This window comes from Echinops telfairi, unplaced genomic scaffold (assembly GCF_000313985.2).
Source record: "Echinops telfairi isolate 266 unplaced genomic scaffold, ASM31398v2 ScPeMD7_18;HRSCAF=68, whole genome shotgun sequence".
NCBI classification, from domain to species: Eukaryota; Metazoa; Chordata; class Mammalia; order Afrosoricida; family Tenrecidae; genus Echinops; species Echinops telfairi.
This window is the reverse complement of record NW_022103915.1, coordinates 36328469-36352633: the sequence shown is the minus strand read 5'-3', so window position 1 is coordinate 36352633 and position 24165 is coordinate 36328469. Positions and strand designations below refer to the sequence as shown.

Sequence of the window (24165 nt, the reverse complement as noted above, 5' to 3'; positions counted from 1 at the left end):
GGGGCGGACAACAGAAAAGTGGGTGAAGGGAGATGTCAGACAGTGCAAAATATGACAAAATAATAATTTATAAATTATCAAGGGTTCATGAGGGAGGGGGGAGCAGGGATGGAGGGGGAAAAATGAGGAGCTGATGCCAGAGGCTTTGGTGGAGAGCAAATGTTTTGAGAATGAGGGCAATGAATGTACAAATGTGTTTTACACAACTGATGTGTGTATGGATTGTGATAAGAGTTGTATGAGCCTCTAATAAAATGATTTAAAAAAGAAAAATACCAAGCCTTACAAGTTAATAATATTCCTAATCAACATTTTTCATATACCAATTGACACACAGAGAAAAGATTTCATGTAATAACTGATAAATGGAGAAGACTGACATTGCCAACGATTTTGTCTTGCTTGGATCCAAAATCAATGCTCACAGAAGCAGACAAGAGATTAAACAACACATTGCTTTGGGTCAATGTACCACACAAGAACTCTTTAAAGTGCTGGAAAGGAAGAATGTTACTTTGAGGACTAAGGCCTCTAATGCGTGTGAAAGTTGAGCACTAAATAAGGAAGAGTGAAGAAGAACTGATGCATCTGAATTGTGGTGCTGGTGCAGAATATTGAAAGTACCATGGACTGAAAAAAGAACAACAAATCTTTCTTGGAAGAATTACAACCAGAATGTTTTCAGAGACAAGAATGATAAGACTTTGTGTCATGTACTTTGGACATGTTGTCAGGAAGATCAGTCCCCGAATAAAGTCATTATGCTTGGTAAAGTCGAGGGGGCCTCGAAAAATAGGGAGGTTCTCAAGGAGATGGATTGACACAGTGGCTACAATTGGCTCAAACATAGAACAATAGTAAAGATGGCAGTATTTCATTCTGTTGTACATTGGGTTGTATGAGTAGGAAGTGGATGGACGATACGTGACAACAATTGAACAAGATAAAATAATGTGTAACAATATCCTCGGAAGCCCTGGTGGCTTAATGGTTACAAATTGGGCTCCTAACCACAAGGTCAGCAGTTCGAAACCAAAAGGGCCTCTACAGCAGAAAGACAAGGCTTGCTACTTCCATAAAGAGGCAGTCTTAAAAAAAAAAGAGGTAGTCTAAGAAACCCAAGGGGTAGTTCTACTTTGTCCTATAAGGTCATTATAAATTCAAATCGACTCACAGGCAGTTTGAGTTTGTTTCTAACAGTAGCCATAATGCATTCTTATAATAAACAATGCTGATAGAAGCAACTTAGTTCACCATTCTAGAGAGCAATTTTGCTAATGCACATGTACGTATATCAAATGTATTTTTAAAAACATGAAAGTAGTCATACCTTTTGACTCAGAATTTCATTTTGAGGATTTTATTCTAAGGCCAAAATGAATTTTCACAATTATTAGTACCAAGATTGTGATAAAAACAAATAGAAAAGGGGAATGATTACATTCTGATGTAGTTATTGAAACAACATGACCCACCACGTGTTCCCAGAAGGTCTGCAAAGTCAGAACGATTTTCAGAATCCTAAAATGTTTTGGCTTTTGCACTGTGGTGACATGTGCACTCAGAGGACACAGCACTGGTGGGTAAACCTACTGGGGTCTTAGCATTAACCCAGAAGGAGCAACAGACTACAGTACCCACCTATTCATTCTTCAGTAGTCAAATATTTTCCAATTGTATGATGATACAAATAATACATGCAGGAAAAGAGGCAATCAAAGTTCAAGACCAGCTATAAGATCAGTTCACCAGGTCTAGGCTAGTGGATTTTTTAATGTAAAATACTATAAAAAGTTCTCCGATGCAGTTTCTGATTCCACATTCCAATTAATCTAGGAAATTTACTCTTGTATTCTGATACAGTGCCAGCAAATCATATCAACAGTTATCTAATAAAGCACCAGTTTTTCCTTTTCTACTTGAGCCGGAATTTTCTTCATGTACATCTGCTTTAAAAAAGTCACAAAATATTAAATGTAGAAGTAGGGGAGAATCCAACCCCCTTGTATTAAGGTAGACAGTAAAAAAATGAGAGCATGTACTCCCAGTATTTTCCTATTATATGGAAAACATGATTATTCCTAAAATGAAAATTATTGTTAATATATGAATGTATGGTGGTGAATAGGTTAATAAAATGAATTTTAATTATTTTCTTCATTTTATCCATAAACTTGGTGGCTATGGCTCACATGGACAAAAGTCCTTTGATGTTTCCAGTAAGTGAGCAGAGAGATCTTTAGACCAAAAGGTCTCTGAACTCCTGCTCTGGAGCAACAGTTTTCAATGAGAATAATTTTGCTCTCCAATAAGCACTTGGTAATGTCTAGAGATGTTTTGGTTGGCCCAACTGGGAAAGTGTTACTGTTATCTACTAGGTAGAGGCCAAGGATACTGCTAATGCACATGACAGTCCCTCAGAGCAAAAAATTATCCAGCCCAAAATGTCAACACTGCTGAGGTTGAGAACCCTGCTTTAGAAGAATATCTAATAACCAGGGTATGGGGGCCAGGGGGCCCCAGGGCAGAGGGCTTAATATTATTAAATTTTTTATGTTAAAAAAAGCAGAGATAGCCAAATTGTACTTTTAGTAAACTATTTAGATATGCATATTAAAATATGTTCCAAATATTAACACCGGTCACCCTGGATAGGTGAGATTATAAAATTATCTTTTTTTTCTTTTATGTATCTTTATTTCCAAAATGTCTACAGCATTTAAAAAATTATCAATGCGTACCATATGCTTGTAAGTGCCATATTCTGAAGACATGTATATTCTACAGGAGATTCCCAATTGTAATGTGACAATATACAAGAACAAAAACTCCTCAAAGAGAGTTAGGGGACATGAAAAACTGCTCCTCTTGGCCTTGATATCAATAAGGATCCACAGGGAAGTTCTTGAGAGAGTGTCAATTCCAACACATAGCAACCCTCTATCACCAATACTCTTCCTTTATCCTGAGTGGTTCTGGGATTTGGGGTTTTGCTTCTTGACTTAAGCAAAATTCCAAGTATAAGCAAAATGAACCTAATTAACATTTTCTCAAGCAATCTCAACAGTTTAAAGCTATATAGGCCCTAATTCTTTCTTATTCTTTCTAGGCAGAAACACAAAACCAACCAGAACAGGTGTGCAGTCAGAGATGTCAATTCTGAAATAAAATCAAGAGTTACTTAAGCTAGGTGCTGACCACCCATGTTTCAGTAGAGCTCCTTCCCAGCATGGCTATGACAAAATACATGCTTAAGCCATCAGCAGCAGTAAATGATGAGATAGTTGCAGGAAACAGTCAAAATTGGTCAAGACACATTTTAAAAGAAAGAGAACAATCCTCAGGGGCGCCCATAAATCACCTAACCTTAAGCAGGTATGAAACTAAAAAGATGCAGCTGAAATTTATATACAAGTCTTCCAAAGAAATTCAGAAAGAGGAAAGTTGTTTCATAAGATTTTGACAGGCATCTGGATTTGCCAAAAATTCTTCCAAAGGCAAAGTAGGGAAGTAGAGTGCATAGCAGGCTAAGAAAACTGGAGGGTGTTTAAAACGCTCCAGAGACAGTGTCTCCACCCTGGAAAAACCTCCACTTACTCATTTGAAAAGGAAAGAGGCACCGCCAACTTAATCAAAACCACCATAAGCAGGGACAGTGAAACTGCAGGTAAAATACACAGGGCAGGGGAACACATCAAATATTGAGGGTGCTGGTATAAAGACTGTTTTTAGTCCTGACTGTATCAGTTACTCACTGTGAATTCCTAGGCAGTCACTTTACCTCTCTGCGTCTCTCTTTGTGTAAGTGTAAAATTAAAGCATCCAAAAATCTAAGTAGGCCTTTCTAACAATAAAATTCTCAAGTCTACAAAGAGAGAAAGAACATCAAAAGCATAAGCTCACAAGTGATTTATAAGATTGGTAAAACTGGGACTCTCACCCAGAGCTCATGCACTTCTCTAAGAAGACATTCCAAAGTCTAACAGTCATATACCTGAAAAATTACAATTCCTGAAGACCCCGATCAATGCAATCTACACACTTCAGGGCCAACTTTGACAAGTCCCAATGTACACCACATGGATTGATCCACTACAAACTAAGCCAGAAGCATGGTTTTGAATATCAGTATCATTTTCTTTTGTGATTAATAATAACATGTCGGGGAGGGGGGTGTAAATTCTAACTCAGTAGAGAATCATTCCTTTTTCTAGAAATCAACTTTGCAAAAACAACTTGCAGGAAAAAGTGAAAAAGCAATAATGTGCACAAAATAAACATGAACACAGAAAGGGCTAACTTGCTAGCAGCCTCAGGAACTATATTTTTTAATGAGTTCTGCCTTTTTTTGTTGTTCCTTTTTAATGAAAAAAAACCAAGGTTTTCATGAGTTAGAATTTTGTCTTCTAACATAAAACCAGGAGGGACACATAACTAACAAGTCATTCTGCTTCTCAGGTTCAATCCAGTAGCCTGAGAGAAGCAGCTAAAAAAACAAACAAACAAAAAGTTGCTGCCATGAAGTTGATGCCAACTCATAGAGAGCCTATAGGACAGAGTAGAACTGCACCTGTGGGTTTCTGAGACTAACTTTTTCTTTATAGGAGAGCTCCAATTTTCTGAGAGGGGGTTATATATTGATCCTTGTGATCGATTCCCCTTTTCTCCCCACAACTTCCCCTTATCCTCCTGGTATCTCTATTCTTATTGTTGGCCCTGAGGGTGTTTATCTATCCTGGATTCCCTGTGTTGCCGGCTCTTATCTGTAGCAGTGTGCATGTTCTGGTCTAATCCAATTTGTGAAGTAGAATTGAGGTCATGATAGTGGGGGGAAGGAAGCATTAAAGAAAGTTGAGGAAAGTTGTGTGTTTCATCGGTGCTATACTGAACCCTGACTGGCTCATCTCTTCCTTGTGACCCTTCATGTGAGGGGATGTCCAATTGTCTACAGATGGGCTTTGGATCTCCACTCTACCGCTCATCCCACCCCCCATTTACATTGGGTATGATTTTGTTAGTAGGACCTTCTTAAAAGTGAAAGGATCACTGATAATTATACTGGGACAACAGGATAACTGGGATGGTCCTAATTAGGCCAGGACATAAAGCCATTTTAGTTATACAAGATTCTAGCAGGTGCCAAGACAGGCAGAGTTACTTATCAACCTTATAAAGCAATCCTACCTCACCTTATCAATGCCGGGGAGGAGCCGCAGGAGAGGGGAAACGGAGGTGGATACCAATCTGCCAACATCATCTCTGCTGCCTGAGTCTACTATAAACTTTTCCACCTCCTCAGCAGCTATTTCTCACCAACTCCTATATACTCCCAACTCTGGAAAAGGAATTCCATGTTTCAATTGGTCCTAAAAGGAAAACAGCCCTCGGAGCATATAGCCTTGAGCTTTACCCACTCGATATCCTGAGAAGCACAAGATTGATTCTCTGATGTCCAATACTGCAAGGAGCAGGCGTGAATAAAGTGGCAAGGAAAGTGTGAGCATGAAGGCCTGGAAAAGAACAGAGAAAGTGAAATGACAAGCTACTACTGTCAAATCCCTTCCTGCATCTCTACCTCAGAGAAATTCTGGTGAAGAGCTGAAAGCGGAGATCCAACAAGACCAGAACCTATAGAGCAGGGGTTCTCAACCTTCTTAATGCCGCAACCCTTTAATACAGTTCCTCATGTTGTAGTGCTCCCCCAACCATAAAATTATTTTTGTTGCTACTTCATAACTGTCATTTTACTACTGTTATGAATCGGGCGACCCCTGTGAAAGGGTCATTCGACCCCCAAAGAAGTTGCAACCCACAGGTTGAGAACTGCTGCTGAAGAATAACCCTCCTTATTCACCCAAACGAAATGATCGTGGAAATTCCTTCTTTTTTGTTACAGAAACCAGGTTATGTTGCTGGTAACAGAAGTTTTAATTGTAAGAAGACCATGTGTTAAAATAAATAGAAGTCGTGATTGCACAACACTGTGAATATAATTAATGTTACCACATTGTACACCTAACAATGGGTGAAGTGGTAAATTGTATTATATATTCTTGAGTTAATTTTTAAAAAGAATATCATGCTACAGAGTCATTCAAAATTTAACTCAATGGGATGGAAGGGCAGAATTTTATGTGAATGGATATATTGGATTGTGCAAGATATGTCAATAAATTATTTTTTTAAATTAAACAGGCTCATCATCTGGTCCAGGAGTTCCATCTCTATTTAAAACACCATCTCTAGAAAAGTGCTTCCAAATAATTTACCAACATTCTCTGGGCAAGCAACCCCATGTTACACTGTTTCAATCTCCTTCCAAGAATCATTCTCTTCTGAAGCACTTTCTTATCTGTATCATCTCCCCGTGTATAATTAATGAGGACAGATACCTATTTTCTGAGGGTTAAAATTCCCCAGGAGCTTTCAGTAGTTATCAAAATGACCATACAGGAACAAAGCGGACCCAACTGATTCAAATTGCACATGTATTCTTATTTCGTACTTATGGCGAAGAGGTTCCAATTTGACAACCAAAGTCATCCTAATTAGACTAAGCAAGCAAGTATCGAGTTAGTTTCTTGGTTTTTATAAGCCAAGGAGTTCCAGAAGTGTAAAGAAAAAGGAGAATTGCAAACATGGAAATTCAGGTGAGATGATTTCTAGCCCTATGATCTGCTTCAGAACTGAGCAGTATGATTATGAGCAGAACTGCCCTGCCCTGGCTCCAAGTCCAAGTAATGCACAGAGCATCAGAGAGGGGCATGTAGAAAAGTCATATCCTTTCTAAAAATGTACGTAACATTCTAAAAATTCCAAAATGGTTAGCAGCTTGTCTAAGAGCACATCTCGACCACGTTAGAAACCCAGTCCCATCACAAGTTACATCACTTCTCTACGGCTCAATTCTGCATGTGTGAAATGAGGGCTCTAGTACGCCGTGTGTCCGAGGGTCTCTGGTGGTGCAGTGCTTCGACAGCTCACTGAAAGCTTGGTGGTTCTTTCTGTGGTAGAAAGATGAGGCAGTCTGCTTCTGCAAGGATTCCAGCCTTGACAATCCTATGGGGCAGTTATTATGAGTTGGAACTGACTGGGCAGCCAACAGGTTTGGTTTGAATTTTAGTATGACACAGGAAAGGTTCTCTTTCTTTTAAGCATTAGATGTGATCATGTATGCGAATGTATGTGTAGCATAAAAAGCTCTCAAAAATGTTTGGTAAGTGAATAATATATTCAATTATTAGCTATTTTTATTATAGATAGTGATTTCTCAGTTGAATGTCCGAAAGGCAGTCCTGCTTAATTTGGTAGGTATGTGCTGCTACCACCATCCATCTGTCTGTGTGGGTCCCTAATGTTACTATGGAGCTGAATGGACAGACTCTGGTAGGCTAGGAAGAAAGGCCTGGGGATTTACTTCCTAAAAATCAAGTCAATGGAGACCCTATGGATCACAATGGAACCAAATGCAATTGATCGGGGGATGGCTCAGAACCAGATTGTGTTTCATTTCATTGTGTAATAAGGCCACCATGTGTAGGGCTAAACTACAGCCATAACAACAGGGAGCTCTCTAGATTGTATAAGGGCTAAGCACAGGATTTTCTACTCCCGTACAGAGTTACAGGTGCTGTTCTACTCTGTCCTATAGGATCACTGTCAGAATGAATTCAGTGGGAGGGAGAAAGGAAGGGAAGGAGGGATGTGAGATCATGAGTTAGTTCAGTTTCAAGACATGTATTATGCAGATAGTGACTAAAAATCTCTGAAGCCGGAAAGAGCAAAAACTTGGCAAACTGCTATTGAAATCTAACTTTCTTCAGGGAAAAAAGTACTGCATATACTCGAGTATAAGCAGACCTGAATATCAGCCAAGGTACCTAATTTTACCACAAAAACTGCATTTTATAAAAATGTGCTGAAAAACTCAGCTTATACACGAGTATATAAGGTAACTGACCAAAGTAATCAAAAAATTTTGTTATCCGTTCATTTTAACCAGAAACAACAGATTCTAACATGTCTTTTCCAACTAATGCCTTACCTGTTGTATTAGTCTGGGTTGACTAGAGCAGGGGTCCTCAAACTTTTTAAACAGGGGGCTAGTTCACTGTCCCTCAGACCCATTGGAGGGGTGGACTATAGTTTTTTTTAAAAAAACTACAAACAAATTCCTATGTACACTGCACATATCTTATTTGTTTGCACAAAAACAAACGGGGCAAAAACACCTGGCGGGCCTGATAAATGTCCTCAGCGGGGCCGCATATGGCCCGCGGGCCGTAGTTTGAGGACGCCTGGACTAGAGAAACAAATTTATAAACAATCATGTGTATAAGAAAGAGCTTTATATGAAGAGTAATTGTACATTCAGAAAACATCTCAGCCCAGTCCAGATCAAGTCTATTATACTAGCCCATACGTGCGATACCAATCTATAAAGTCCTCTTCAGACCCACGAAACACATGCAATGACACCGAATGAAGGAAGATCACGGGCCACTGGGTGCAAAGTCTTGTGGATCCAGTGGCAGTAGCAGCATCTCAGCACTGGCAGGGATCTCCACGTGGATTCCTCCAGCTCCCAGGGTACAGGCTCTATCAGCGTAGCGCCATGTGTCTTGTCAGTAGAGGGTGTGTCAGGGAGTGAGTCTGTCTCCTGCCTCCTGCGAGCTATTTATCTCCATAGTCTCCAAATGAAGTCATCAAGCTGTGACCTGATTGACAGACTAAACTCCGCCCTTTCACTCTTAATACTCAAACTGACAACAGACTATGTAACTACCACACCTGTTCTCTATACTATAAAACCCTGTTATCAAAGGCCTTTCTTCTTTAGCAGTTAGGGCAATTAACATAACATCTTCAAACCCCCTGCCTTTCTAGACTATCAATAACACTGGTTATTTCCCAAGTGGAAAATAAGACAAGACATACAAAATGCTTAATGGGGAGCCTGGCACACATTACATGCTAAATAATAAGTACTATTACCATTAAAAATGTTAAAACATATAGTAGTGCCCAATAAATATTTTAAATAAATATAAAATACCTGTTTAGAGAAAGTTTATAGCATAAAGCAACCCAAAACCCACTGCCATCAAGTCAATTCTGACTCATAGTGACCTATAAAGAGCTTCCAAGACTGTAAATCTTTATGGGAACAGACAAGTCACCAAGGCTCCTTTAGCAAAATAAAAAATTACTATTTATCATCTAAGAGGAGAAGCTGAAGTTTTACACATGCTCAAAAACTGCTATGATTCATATATAAACCATAGACATATGAATGGATTTGGGGTTCAAACTTAATTGTAGCCCCAATATATGAACAATTAGTTCTTATGACATGGCCCTGCTTGACACCAACACTCACGAAAAGATCACTAAAGATAGAAGTGTATCCTTAGCGCTTTATGGTACTTTCTTATAGTAACCTGTTAACTTCCCATAATATTGAGGAATCTAAAACTTCAGTGTAACCATTGCAATGGATCTTTGAACCCAGCAGAGTGAATACCATGGAAGTAAAACTGGTGTCAGAATAGGGTTAAAAAAAGGATGGAAGGTAGAGAAATGCCTGATCTCTGCTTAGTGGCAATAAACCTCGGACTGGTGTGGATTTGGGTTCTCTTCTTCCTTATTGAAACCAGAGGAGATCAGATGTGGCCCCCACACCATTGCCTCATGGGCTTTTAAATAATTAGGAATCAACTTAAGCAAATACACACTAAAAAAATCATATTTTATAATATGCTTGTCAATTTTTATAGCTTATAAAAATAAGTGTATTAACTGTTAAAACTTAAACCTAAATCAAAGATCACCATAATTCAATTTGCAAATCCACAGTTGAATCAAACAGTAGCCTAACTCTAACGCACCATGAGTCTGTCAGTTTGTTGTACTGTGGTGGCTTATGTGTTGTTGTGATGCTAGAATTTATGTCACTGGCATTTCAAACACCAGCAGTCACCCAGTGAACAGTTTTCAGCAGAGCTTCCAGACTAAGAATGGACTCCGAAGAAGGAACAGGAATTAGATTCAGAAAGCCTTACCAACAGCAACGGAACATTGTCAGATGTTCTTTCAGCTTTCCTCAGGCTGGAAAGCACTCAAAACATGACTAAGGAAGAGCTGCTTCCTCAAAGCAGAGTGAACTATAACGATATGATGAAGTAAAACTTTCGGGACCTTCATTTGCTGATGGGACATGGTTCAAATGAGAAGGAATAGCTGTACACATCTAATAATAATTGAAACATGGAATGTGAAAGTTATAAATCTAGGAAAAGTGGAAGTCATCAAAAATAAAGTGGAATGCATAAAGATGAATATAGTATGCATTAGTGAGTTAAAATGGACTGATGTTGGCCATTTTCATTCGAGCAATTATATGGTTTACTGTGCCGATAATGACAAATTCAAGAGGAATGGCACCACATTCATCATCAAAAAGGACATTCCAAGATCTATTTTGAAGTACAATGTTGTCTGTGATAGGGCAATATCTATACACAAAAGAAGAACAGTGGCTACAATGGGCTCAAACTAAGAACAATTGTGAGTGGCACAGAACCAGGTGGTATTTCATCTTGCTGTAAATAGGGCTGCTATGAGTCAGAACTGACTCGATGGCACCTACCAAAGCCTAACAACAATGACAAACATACACATGAATTTCTCCAGATGGCAGATACAAAAATTGAATTGACTACATCTTTGGAAAGAGACCATGGAGATATTCATTATCAACAGCCAAAACAAGGCCAAGGGGTGACTGTGGAACAAACGACCAATTGCTCAAATATAAGTTCAAGTTGATGTTGAAATTAAAATTAAGTCCACAAGAGCCAAAATACAACCTTGAATATATCCGCATGGATTTCAGGCTATCTCCAGAACAGATTTTACTTAAATGAACACCAACGACAGAAGGCCTAATGAGCTCTGGTAAGGACATCAAGAATATCATACTTGAAGTAAAAGCTCATTAAAAAGACAGTGAGTGTCAGGAGACTCTGGTACATGCTCTTAATCATAGTGTTAAAGAAGAAATGATTAAGAGAGCTGAACCGAGCATTTCAGAGAGTAGCTAGAGAAGACAAAGTATTATAATAAAATGTGCAAAGACTTGGAATTAGAAAACCAAAAAGAATGAACACGCTACGCACGTCTTAAACCAGTGGTTCTCTACCTTCCTAATGCCGCAACACTTTAAAACAGTGCCTCATGTTGTGGTGACCCACAACTGTAAAATTATTTTTGTTACTACTTCATCACTGTAATTTTGCTACTATTAGGAATCATAATGTAAATATCTGATATGCAGGATGCATTTTCATTGTTACAAATTGAACATAATTAAAGCATCGTGATTCATCACAAGAACAATATGTAATTATATATTGTGAAATATTTATTTTTAATGACAAATAAATGAAATTTTGTCTTGAAGTATGGGTGTAGCATGGGTAACAGTCTTCATGCCAGGTACTCGTAAGTGGGCGTTATCTGCATGTGGGCGGACCTACCTAGAGACGACAGAGGAGCAGTGTCTCAGTTCCTAAGACCATCGGAAATATGTGTTTTCCGATGGTCTTAAGCGACCCCTGTGAAAGGGTCGTTTGAACCCCAGAGGGGTCGCAACCCACAGGTTGAGAACTGCTGTCTCAAACTGAAGAACTCCAGAAAAACTTCAAGCCTCAAGTTGCAATACTGAAAGATTCCATGGGCAAAATATTGAATGATGCAGGAAGCATCAAAATTAGATGAAAAGCTGGGAGGGAGGGGATAAAAGGGATCTGATATCAAAGAGGTGAAGAAGAAAAAGGATTTAGAAACAGATTGTGGTAGCAATTGTACAATTATGCTTGATCTAATGGAATTATGGAATATTATAATATCTGTAAGAGCTCCCAATAAAATTAATAAAAATAAAGTAATAAAATAGCTACATTTTAAAAAAAGATAGAATACATAGAGTCACTGTACCAAAAAGAACTAAACATTCCACCTTTTTTCAGGAGGTAGCATATGAGCAAGACCCAGGGTACTGAAGAAAGAAGTACTGAAGGCAGTAGCAAAAAAATAAGGTTCCAGGAATAGACAAAATGCCAACTGAAATGTTTCAATAAGCTGATAAAGCACTTACTTGTCTTTTCCAAAAAATTTGGAAGATACCTACCTAGCCAATCAACTGTAAGACATTCATATTTATACCCATTCCAAAGAAAGATGATCCAACAGGATGTGCAGATTACAGTAAAATTTTTCTGAAGATCATCCAACAACAGATACATCAGTACAACAACAAAGAACTGCCTGAAATTCAAGGCAGATGCGAAAGAAAACATATTATGAGGAATATCATGCTGATGTCAGATAGATCTTAGTTGACAGCAGAGAATACCAGCAAGACATATACCTGTGTTTTATTGACTATGCCAAGGCATTCAACTGTGTGGATCAAAACAAACTATGGGTAACTTTAAGAAGAATGAGAATTCCAGAATACTTCTTTGTGCTAATGCTGAATCTATATATAGATCAAGAGGCAGTCATTCAAACACAAGGGAATACTGTGTGGTTAAAAACCAGGAAAGGTGCATCCTCTTACCATATTTAATCTGTATGCAGAGCAAATCATCAGAGAAGCCTTTACTATATGAGGAAGAACTTGAACATCGAGGGTTGGAGGAGGGCTTATCAAAAGCCTTTGCTGTGCAGATGATAAAACTTTGCTTACTGAAAATAAGGAGAACTTGAAACTCTTGCTGATAAAGACCAAAGCTTGTAGCCTTCAGTATGGAATACAATTCAATATAAAGAAGAAAATCCTCACACAACTAGACCAAGAGACGGCATCATGATAAACAGAGAAAGGATTGCAGTTGTCAAGGATTTCCTCTTGCTTAGACCCACAATCAATGCTCACCAAAGACGCAGTCAAGCAACCAAAAGACACATTGCATTTGGTGATCTTGCTGTACAAAAATCTCTTTAAAGTGTTGAAGAGGAAGAATGTCATTTTGAGGAGTAAGGTGTGCCTGACTCAAGCTATATTGGCATTTTCAATAGGCTCATATTTATGTGAAAGTTGGACACTGAAGAAGAAACAATGCATTTAAATTATGGCGCAAAGAACATCGAAAGTACCATGAAGTGCCTACAGAACAAACGTGTCCAGGAAGAAGCACAACCAGAACAGTCCTTAGAAAAGGGGATAACGTGATTTTGTCTCACGTACTTTGGACATTATCAGGAGAGACCAGTCCCTGGAAAAGGACACCACACTTGGTAACATAAAAGGGGAGTAAAGAAGAGGAAGCCCCTTGACCAGAGGGACTGACAGAGTGGCTACAACAATGGGCTCAACCATAACCATTGCGAGGACGGCGTAAGACCAGGCAGTGTTTCCTTCCATTGAATATAGGGTCGCTATGAATCAGAACTGACTGTACAGCACCTAACAACAACAATCCGTATATCTTAAAATAAAAAACTTAAAGGTCAGAAAATTTACGAGAAAAATAAATTAGATTTCACAGTTTCAAAATAATCTAAGGATTAATTCTAACAGACTCAGTTCTTTGATGATAAAAGACAGTACTTTTTAAGTAAGATAGAGTGTGAAAAATTAAAAACAGAATCATACCCTCCTTAGCCTTACAATCTATTTGAATTACAATCTTAGTTGCTTTTGTTTTAAAAGTTTGAATTCTACCTTTGGGCATATAAATTTGGACTAATATAAAAAGAAAAGCAATCATTTGCTTCTTTCTGGAAATCATCAAAAAGGGAAAGAAAAAGAAAAAAGCTAAAGTGCTGTGCTTATTAACAACGGCAGTGCTCTTACAGCATGTTCCTCTTAACCAAACTCAAAGCACGAGGAAATAAACACACCTACTTTAACTCAGAATTCCGAATCATGTCCATTTGTGCCTCAAGTTTTCTGGTCCATAAAGCTTCCCTCATCAAAATGATTCCGACTGTACTTTACAACCTAATCCACCAAAAACCCAAGAACAGGCACACACTTCTACCTCAATTGATACTTCTTTTCAGTCTGGTATCCATGATCTACCTATAACTGAGGGTTACTCATCTCTTTAGGAATGCACAGCAGTCAAAACAGTACTAGTATAAATCAAATAAAGATGCTGAACATAAAGACAGCTCTCTGATGGGATAGTTAATGATTGGTGGTCACCTGTCAAACTAACCTTACTAGGTAGCGTGAACCAAAGGTTGGAAGTTCAAATCCACCCAGAGATACCTACAAAGAAAAGTCTGGTGATCTACCCCCAAAAAATCAGCCATTGAAAACTATATGAAACGCAGTTCTAGTCTGACACACCCGGGTCGCTATAAGTTGGAGTCAGCTCAACAGCAACTGGTGGTACTGGTAAGAACTTTTTTAAGGCATAAGCAACAAGCCCAGGTATAATTCTAAGTTTACCAATCATGGATAGATATCAATTAACTAAATGACGAACAAACGGGACAAATAACATGTTATCTATAAATATTTGTTACTTCATCATTATGCCTGTAATTTTTCATAGCAAAGTCCTGTAAGGCTTGACGTGCCTTCTTTTCTTCTCCACGAATGCTCAAAGGTATTTTTGCTACATCAAGTGCTGTGAACCAGAGATAAAAAAATATCTATAAAGCCGAGGTTTTATAAAGGTATCATAAAGCAGAGGGGAAAGTCAAAAGGGGGACATGCACTATATAAATGAGAACTAATAGCACCTAAACTGCATACTTCTTGAAAACATAACTTCCACTGGATTCATCATCTCTGTCCTAACAGCTCCTGTATTATAAACAGGATAGAAGCCCTGGTGGCATGGTGGGTTGTATACTGACCACCAGTCACTCTACAGGAGAAAGATGACGCTGTCTGCTCCACTAAAGATTTACTCTCAGATAAAAAAAATTAGATTAAAAAATTTTAAATAATTTTTAAAAGGACTTAATCTCAAAAACCGAAAGGGCCAGTTCTCCCCTGTCCCACAAAGTCACTGTGAGTCAGAATCAACACACTTTCAGTGGGACGGAGATAAATAAGATACTCTCAAAAGCTATTTGTTGAATTAAAAAATGGAGTGAAGAATAAAATTTATCATCTTCAAATCAATGTCTCATCAGTAAAAAAAAAAAATTCAAGAATCAATTCCCCCAAACCTTGTCCAAAATGTTTATATTTTGAGAGCTTTTCAAGATCAGCAACATGCCCCATCACTGGCCATATTTCTCCAGATAAAAACCAACCAAGAGACCAAGAAGTTCACCCTAGTTCAGGGGTCCTCTTTTTTAAGAGGGGGCCAGTTCACTGTCCCTCAGACCCGTTGGAGGGCCGGACTATAGTTTAAAAAAGAACTAACAAATTCCTATGCACAATGCACATATCTTATTTTGAAGTAAAAAAACAAACGGGCAAAAACACTTGATGGGCCAGATAAATGTCCTCGGCGGGCCACATGTGGCCCGCGGGCAGTAGTTTGAGGACGCCTGCGCCTAGTTAAACACATGAAGAGCTTTAATAAAGAGGAAAAATTAAGTTTTAACTAGCTACAGTCAAACACACCTTACTTTGGATGTTCTTAGACAAATTCATATAAAATGTATTCTGGACTTTCTAACATGTCATATATCTCATGACTAAACAGGATATGACTATTAATAAATTCAAATTACACAAAGCATACAGTTTTTATCACTTATGTGAAGCTTGAAAATACTTTGTGGGATTGAGAGGTAACCAAAGGTCTTGGCAGGCATGGCTCCCAACATTCCAGCCGACGAACCAGCCCAAAAGTATCCTAAAGGCATCTGGGCTGTGCTGCTGGGGCCACCCGGGGCTGGCAGGGGTACCCAGGCTCCCAGATTGGCTGAAAACTCCTGTGTCTGTCATTTGGCTACTGGGGACATGCTGAGGGCTATATTAGCTTCTAGCTCAGAGCTGGAGAAAAAGCTAAAGGCAACAATGGATGCTGGAAAACTGGTGAGCAACAAAATGGTGGTGGAGTTCATTGAGAAAAATTTGGAGACCCCTTCATGCAAGAACGGTTTTCTTTTAGATGGCTTCCCCCGGAGACTGTAAGGCAGGCAGACATGCTCGACAACCTCATAGTCAAGAAGAAAGAGAAGCTTAATTCTGGGGTTGAATTCTGTACCCCAGACTCTCTACTCATCCGGAGAATCACAGGAAGGCTGATTCACCCAATGAGTGGCCATTCCTACCATGAGGAGTTCAACCCTCCAAAGGAGCCCATGAAAGATGTTATCACTGGGGAGCCTCTGGTCCGCTGATCAGATGATAACGAGAAGGCCTTGAAGATCCGCCTGGAGTCCTACCACACTCAGACCATCCCACTGGTGGACTACTACTGGAAACGGAGCATCCACTGTGCTATCGATGCCTCCCAGACCCCTGACGTCGAGTTTGCAAGCATGCTAGCAGCCTTCTCCAAAGTCACACCTAGTAACAGAAGCCAGGCAAGACTGCACCGTTGCTCCTCACCCGCTGTGTGATCCCTGCTCTTCAGTGCTGGGCAGAGAGGGAGGTGGTCAAGGGCTCCAGAGGAGGGTTTGGGAGAGCAGCTGTGTTACTGTAATGAGGCAGTTTCTTTTATCACAGCAGTGGGAGTTTGTAAAAGTATAAAGGAGGACATGAATTTTAAAAAAACAAACTGCGATTGAGTGGTGTGGGTAGAAATAGGGAGGTACAGTATTGTAATTTCTACAAAATCCAGTTTTCAATTACTTAGTACTGGTAACAATACTTTTTTATAAAGTCAGTACCTTAAAACCTCAGCTTCTCTCTCAGAACCTCATGGGCTTCCAGCCAAAAATGTAGAAAAATGAACTATTATACTGTCTGCCCTAAAGCTTGGTATAAGGAGACTTTGACTACTGAACCTGATTCCCCCATGAGATCCAAAAATCATCTCCACGCGTGGAGTGTTCATGGGGAGGGTGGCTCAGCAAATCAAGTCCTGGAGGCCTCGGGAGGGGTGGGCACAATGCTTTCACTCTTTCCCAAGCTTGCCACGGATTGACCTGTCTGCCTGCTCTGGTCATGGGTTAACTCCCAGCGGACATACAGCACACGCCACGATACTGCACTTTGCCCTTTTACGATGTGTGAAGAAGCCCTTTTAGTATGTATGCAAGTATCCTGAGCAATATCATCCAAAGATTGTCCTTTCCATCCTCAAATCCTGTGACTGGGCTCACTCGACAGCACTGTGATGTACTGTTCTCAATGAGGTGCCTTTCTTCAAATGACCAATTGCTGCCATGTTTGGCCTCCAAGCCAATAAAGTATGTTAAAAGTTAAAAAAGAAAAAAAGGAAGAAAATACTTTGATGACATACTATTACTGAGTTTAGGCTTTTCAGCTCATGGAGATTGTTCTCAGTTTTTTCTAGTGTGCTATGCCATGTATAATCAATGTTGAATGTCGAAGGTGATAAGGAGGTATCAATCTACTAAAAGCTGTTCATATTGTAACAATAACAGGATCCATAATGGTAGCAGCAGCATTCACAGCAATATTTGAAACATTGCACATTCCTAAACTTGGCAAGTACTCTTTCATTCAACCTTCACCATAACTTGACTTGGTCAAGTAATTTTATCATTATGTAATGGCTAAGGAAACAGGATTAGAGAGAAGGATATGTTACCTATGCAAAGTAACTAAGCTAGCAGCACTCCTGGGTGGTGCAAACAGCTAACGAGCTCTGGTTGCTAACTGAAAGGATGGAGGTTTAAGTCTGCTCAGGAGTTTCCAAAGAAAGGCCTGGTTATCTATTTCAAAAAATCAGCCATTGAAATTCCAATGGAACATAGTTTTACTGTAACACATATGAAGTCTCCATGAGCTGGAATTGACAAGAGGACAACCGGTTGGGGCGAAACTCTTGAGTTGGTTTTCACCCCTAGGCAGTTCAACTCTAAGTCCATGCACCTAATCTCTTTATACGATTACAGTGGATCCTGTAGGTGCCCTGGTGGCACAATAGTTGAGCACTCATTTGCTTACCAAAAGACTGATAGCTCAAACTCACCCAGAGGCTCCATGAAAGAAAGCCCCATAGATCTACTCTCAAAAAGACTGTACCCTGGCAAACTGCAATATGGCCCTTCTAACTATGTCTTTGTGACTCCCACACAATTGGGAGATTACTGTGTGGGAGTCACATATTAATCTCCAAGATGCAAAGAAGGTATGTGGAACCTGTGATAGCTGAGTTAAGTGTCAATTTAGCTAAGCCACGAGTCCCAGTATATTGTAATTGTCCTCCATTTTGTGAGCTGATGTAATTATCTGCCATTGCGTGTTATAAATCCTGACCTCTATGTGCTAATGTGGCAGGATTCAGTTCTACTATGAAGATGGTTTTATTTGTTGTATTAATGAGGCAAGACTAGGGTGGAGTACATTCAAGTCACCTACCTCAGTCAACTCAGCACCATTGAGTCACACCTTTAATCTTACAAAAGATCAAATGAGAAGCGAACAGAGTCAAGGAAAAAAAGATGGGAGCAGGATCCATCTTTTGGACCTGGGGTCCCTACTGAGAACCTCTCAGATGCAGGAGACAGAGAAAAAACTAGCAAAGATGGTGCCTCAACAGCAGAACCAGGAGACAGGCAGGGGTTCAGGGAACTTCCTGACCCATGGAATAAGAAAGTTGAGCAGAACTCTTATAGGTGGAGTTGGATGCCTATGGTTACTTAATGGCAGTGCAAAAAGAGCTTTGTTCACACTTGTTTAAGAGGACGGAGGTAGGCTGTGAAGCCAAGAAAGCAGGGCCAAGAAGCAGGGAGTGGCCTGCCTGTGGGTAGATCTGTATTGATTCATTCCAGATCCTGAATTGTAATATGTCATTTCCCTAATAAACTAAAACTCCATAGTTTTGAGTACTGTCTGAGTTCTGAATGGCCATGACAGTGAATTATCAAACCCAGCAGAGAAGTAGAGAGTATTGTGGCAAAGACTACTGGTGTCAGAATAGGTAAAAAGGTTGGAGAGAGGAGATATGACTGACCTCCCACCTTATAATAGGGCTCAACCTTGGGCTTTTTATCTTGTTTCTCCTTCTCCCTAGTGTAATTAGAGGATGTCAGAGGCCTCCCACGCCATCATTACAAAAATCCTATTGTTACACAGGATAGATACGAGTAGGAAATCAACTACACTGCACCGAACAACAGTAGATTCTTATAACGGTTAGTAAATTAACAAGTCCATGTGAAATAGAAAAGTGCTACTTATGCCCATTTATAAGGAGCCCTGTCCTGGTAGGCTAAGCTGAGTTAAGCATTGGGCTGTTTGAACCCTCTAGCCCAGCGGTTCTCTACCTGTGGGTCGCGCCCCCTCTGGGGATGGAACGACCCTTTCACAGGGGTCACCTAAGACCATTTCCGATGGTCTTAGGGACCAAGACAGCACTCCTCTATCAGTCTCCAGGTGGGTCCGTCCACATGCAGATATGCCCACATACGGGTACCTGGCGTGAAAACTTGTTACCCATGCTATGCCATGCTTCAAGACAAAATTTCATTTATTTGACATTAGAAATAAATATTTCACAATATATAATAACATTGTTTTGCGATTAATCACTGTGCTTTAATTACGATCAATTTGTAACAATGAAAATACATCCTGCATATCAGATATTTACATTATGATTCATAACAGTAGCAAAATTACAGTTATGAAGTATCAATGAAAATAATTTTGTGGTTGGGGGTCACTACAACATGAGGAACTAACTGTATTAAAGGGCTGCAGCATTAGGAAGGTTGAGAACCACTGCTCGGGCCACTCAGCAGGAGAAAGATAAGAGTCTGATTCCATAAAGATTACAGCCTTAGAAACCCTATGGTTCTACTGTGAGAAAGGACTCAATGGCAGTCAATGGGCTTGGGTTATACCCATTTATAAATATTATGCCCAATCAATTAACTGCCTCTCCCCGTTTACTACTAATACTTAATAATTACCTTTATTCCTGTAACAGCATAGTTGCTGATTTTACATGAAAAGTTTCTGAAGATGTTTAGCCATAAATACTAATCTTTCACTACAACTCAAAACTTGATGTCTGCAGGTTATTAATCCACTAGTTCTACAGGTCCCAGTTCATTAAACTCAATCTAGGGGTTAACAGTATCACAGTAGTTCTTATGCCCCAAAAGCTGAATCTTTATTTTAGCTTATTACTAACAAACACAAACACATGGCATTCTAGTTGGTCTTTCTATGTAGATCTGTTTTCCCATAGAAGTTAATAAGCAAATACATAAAAGACCCCATTCTAAGAAAAAGGAGGAGGAGGAGGAGGCAAGGAATGTAAAGCACTAGAAATAACTGGACTTAAAAGGTAAACTCAGGATATCCTGTACATTTTTTGCCATCATCATTTTCAATGACATCATATGCTATTCCCTACAAAGAGGAAAGAGAACAAACCCAGCATTTCTTCTGAGAGCCCAGATCAGCACCCAATCTATTATTTGGCCCAAACAGCCCTTCCGGTAGACGCTGGTATGCCCATTACATACATCATCAAACAAACTCAGAAAGACTAGCAACTTCATTAGTCACACATCCAAATTAATTACACAGCAGTGATGGTAATGCATATGTCTGCTATGCCACAATGACATTACAGTGCTGTTTTTCTGATGGGCCACAAAGAAAACTAAAGCACTAAATTAGGCGCCCTGATGGCATAGGGGGTAAGCATTGGGCTGCTAACTGCATGGTCAGCCATTCAAAATCACCAGCTGCTCATCAAGAGAAAGATCAGGCTTTTCACTCTTGCAGATAATTACAGTCTCAGAAACCCATAGGGACAGTTCTACTCTGTCCTCCAAAGTCACCAGGAGTCTGAATTGACTTGATGACAGTGAGCTTGATTTTGGTTTAGGTTAAGCGATTGTAATATTTTAAAATGCCAAACAATCCTTTTCCCACTTGTTGCTATCACCAATCTCTATTCTAAGCCAAGTACCACTTCGCCTTCCTTTCTCTGGTCTATTCTCTTAATACCTTCTGGCCTAACTGCACCCTGGAAAAGAGGTTAAGTTATAAAAGTGAAGTGATGGCTCCTTAACCAATAGTAATTTTTTAAAAATCATTTTACTGGGGGCTCGTACAACTCTTATCACAGTCCATACAGACATCCATTGTGTCAGCACATTTGTACATTTGTTGCCATCATCATTCTCAAAACATTTTCTTTCTACTTGAGCCCATACCAAGAGTATCTTATAAGACCCACCATAATATCTTGCATATAGGAATCCTGAAGATAGTATTTTTGCCCCGAGTCTCAGTTAAGTCTATCAAATCAGATGTGTCAGTTATAAGAAATGTGGAGAAAATCATCCAAGCCTGCCCATTTAAAAATGAAAATCTATCCTTTTAATCATTTTTTGCAATGGGGTTGCTAGGAGTCAAAACTGACTGGGTGGCAGTCTGGGGTTCGTTTTATTTAATTTGATTTGCTTTCTGTTTGTTTGACCCAATCCAGGCAAGATACAACAAAAATACTTGAAATAATTTCATTGCCATCTCAGAATCTGCTGTCCCACTACATTACGGTAAAACACTGGACATAAGCAACATTAATCTCAAAATGCCTTAATGCCTTCCTCCCATTAAATGACTCCCCCAGTTTACTGCTACTGAGGAACAATTCTCAAAGAGAGAAAACTTAGCATTTAATGCCTTAAATGGTTTTCAACTTGGACCATGGAGGGACTTCTCAGCAAACTTTGATTCACTTTAACAGGCTGCTAAAGGGGTATTATGATTCTAAAGGGGGTTAACAGGAAGAACTTTCCCTTAATATGTTGTAAAAAAGTAAATAAGAAGAGCTAAGTCTATCTGAGGCAGCAGACCGGACTAGTGGAAGTCAACTAGAACTTTAAGAACAAAGGCAGTGGATAAAAAGGAAACAGGAAGAACTGGGCTAGGAGTACGTGGAGGGGGGTGGGGAGGAGAGGGAGGGGCAAGGGACATAGGAAGTTGGAACCCAGGAAGTACTGATGGAAAGTGGCAGCTCAGGCCTGGAAAATTAAGGAAATGGTTGGCTAGAACTAGGCTTGCCAGAATCTGTCCAGTGGAAAGAGCCCATCTCTTCTGGAGGTTAAAAATCAAATAAAAGGAAACCAACTAGCAAGAGAGGAGAAAATGGGATTCACTGAGGACTTAGTGGAAGTACCTGCACATGGACAAGGGAAGTCCTCACTGGTAGAAAATGGAGGCGGCTTTTTTAATGCCTTTTAAAGTGTTCGTTTTAAGTCCGTAATTTGTATGGCACGTGAATTATATCTCAGTAAACCTGCTATTTAAAATGTGTAAAACCAGGCAATGTGTGACTGTACTGTGATTTCATTAACATTAGTTTGGATGTGAATACCAAAAAGCCAAATTCAAGCGCTGCCATCGAGTTGATGAGCAGCCCTTGCCCAGTGGTTAAAAGATTCTTTGTGTAGGGGAACATCTCCACAGGAATACATGGGTGTGGAGAGCAGAGTGGAATATTATGTAGGTAAACTGAGGAAGCCTGATGGGGGAAACTGGAAGCTTAGACTTTGAAGAGATTGTCTCTACATTTCTCCTTGAAATTAAAAAAAAATTTTTTTATACATTGGTCTGGGGGGCGCGGGGCGTGGTGGTGAACAGGTTTCTTCGCGGGGGCAGGGAGTGGGTGAGATCTAAGGCCCAACCAAACTTACCTAGTGAGAAAACAATCTAGGGTGGAAAAGTCGGGGCAGTTCCACCTGTGGAAGTCTGGGGAAAGCCCAGAAGTCTTATGGAGAACTGATCAGACAAGTCTTATCTCTCTACTACCCCGGACTGTACTGTATGACCCTTGTCACTTCCGATGCTACTCGTGATGAAGACAGATGCTTTGCCATGATCCCTGAAGTTTCTGGCAAGCTGCCGAATGACTGACAATTAGAAAACCATTCCCGGGTAGACCCCAGCGAAGCGAAGCCCCACGTCCAGCGCTGGGCTCCCCCTTCAAGCTTCTCAATGCAGGAAATCGAGAAGGACACCCACGGAAGTCAAGCGGCAACGCTACATCTTAAGCCCTCCTCCCCTTACCCAGTTTCAGGAAGCAGCCCTTGGAGAGCCCTCGCCCCCTTCCCACTGGTCCCTTGGGCTCCAACCCAGGAAACAAGGGTGCAGCAGTGGGCACCTACTCCCCGCCCGACTCGGGCACCAGGTGCACCTCCCCCGGGACAGCTGTCTCCGCTGCCGCCGCCGCCCCGGTCCGGCCTCCCCAAGAGCAATAGGCTATCGATTCAGCGGCCTGTCGCTAGGAGCCCCGGGAGAGCGAGGCCTACACTGCCCGGCCGGAACCCCGGCCTAGATTTCGCCACTTTGCCCAAACTAGAGGGGGAGTCTGAGGGCAACGAGGCCCGGCGAGGGGGAGGGCGGAGGGCCGGGGACCACCTGCAAAGGCAGTCGCCAGGCAAGGGACACCGGGATACGCGGGCTCCCGCCAACAAGGCCGCCCCCCACCCCGCCTACTCGCCCTGTTAGGGGTCGCCCACCCACCCCCCGCCTCACAAGTTGCGTATTCAAGTTCGGGCGGGTGCCCCTCGGCCTAGCGCCCTCGCCACTCTGGGAAACCGTCGTCAAAACAGGACGCGGAAGCGGCCACCACACGGCGAAAGGAGATGGGGCTGCAGGAGATGGGGCTGCGGCCTGAGGAGCGCCGAGGGGAGCGGCCACGTCCAGCCGCCCGCCTCCCCTTCCCTGGCTCTCACCACCCCCCAGGTCGCGGCCCCTTCCCCGACCCCTCCGTGCCTGGCCCTGTCACCCGGGCCAGGGCCCCAAGGCCCCCTTCCTCTCCGACACCAGCGACAGGGGCCTCGGGAGTTCGAGCTTTCCGGCGCCTCGGCCTCCTCCCCCTCCAGCCCCCGAAATAGCCCCCGCACCGCACCTTGTTCAAGCGCGCGGAGGAAGAGTTTCCCATCCAACTTTGTCAAGGGGGAACCTGGCCCCCGCGCCCCGACCCACACTTTCAGGGCAGCGATCAGGGGAGATCACTTTGCACTTGGGAGAAAGCGGATTAAGGACCTGTCAACCATTTTAGGTCCTTTTTTTTTTTTTTT

At 41.0% G+C, this 24165-nt stretch overlaps 2 protein-coding genes across 2 annotated transcripts in view; one reads left to right on the top strand and one right to left on the bottom strand.

Annotated features, from left to right (window-relative positions):
• Window positions 1-24057, bottom strand: part of DCAF5 (DDB1 and CUL4 associated factor 5) — a 114781-nt gene extending 90724 nt beyond the window's left edge. Inside the window, exon 1 of the mRNA XM_004698670.3 lies at window positions 23994-24057. The gene's annotated coding sequence lies outside the window, so the exon portion shown is untranslated. The remainder of the gene's footprint in view (window positions 1-23993) is intronic.
• Window positions 15791-16259, top strand: LOC101642002 (adenylate kinase 2, mitochondrial-like). The gene is made up of 2 exons (XM_030885005.1): window positions 15791-16110; window positions 16220-16259. The coding sequence occupies exons 1-2, from the start codon at window positions 15791-15793 to the stop codon at window positions 16257-16259; spliced, it is 360 nt and encodes a 119-aa protein (XP_030740865.1).
• Window positions 24058-24165: the final 108 nt, after the last annotated feature.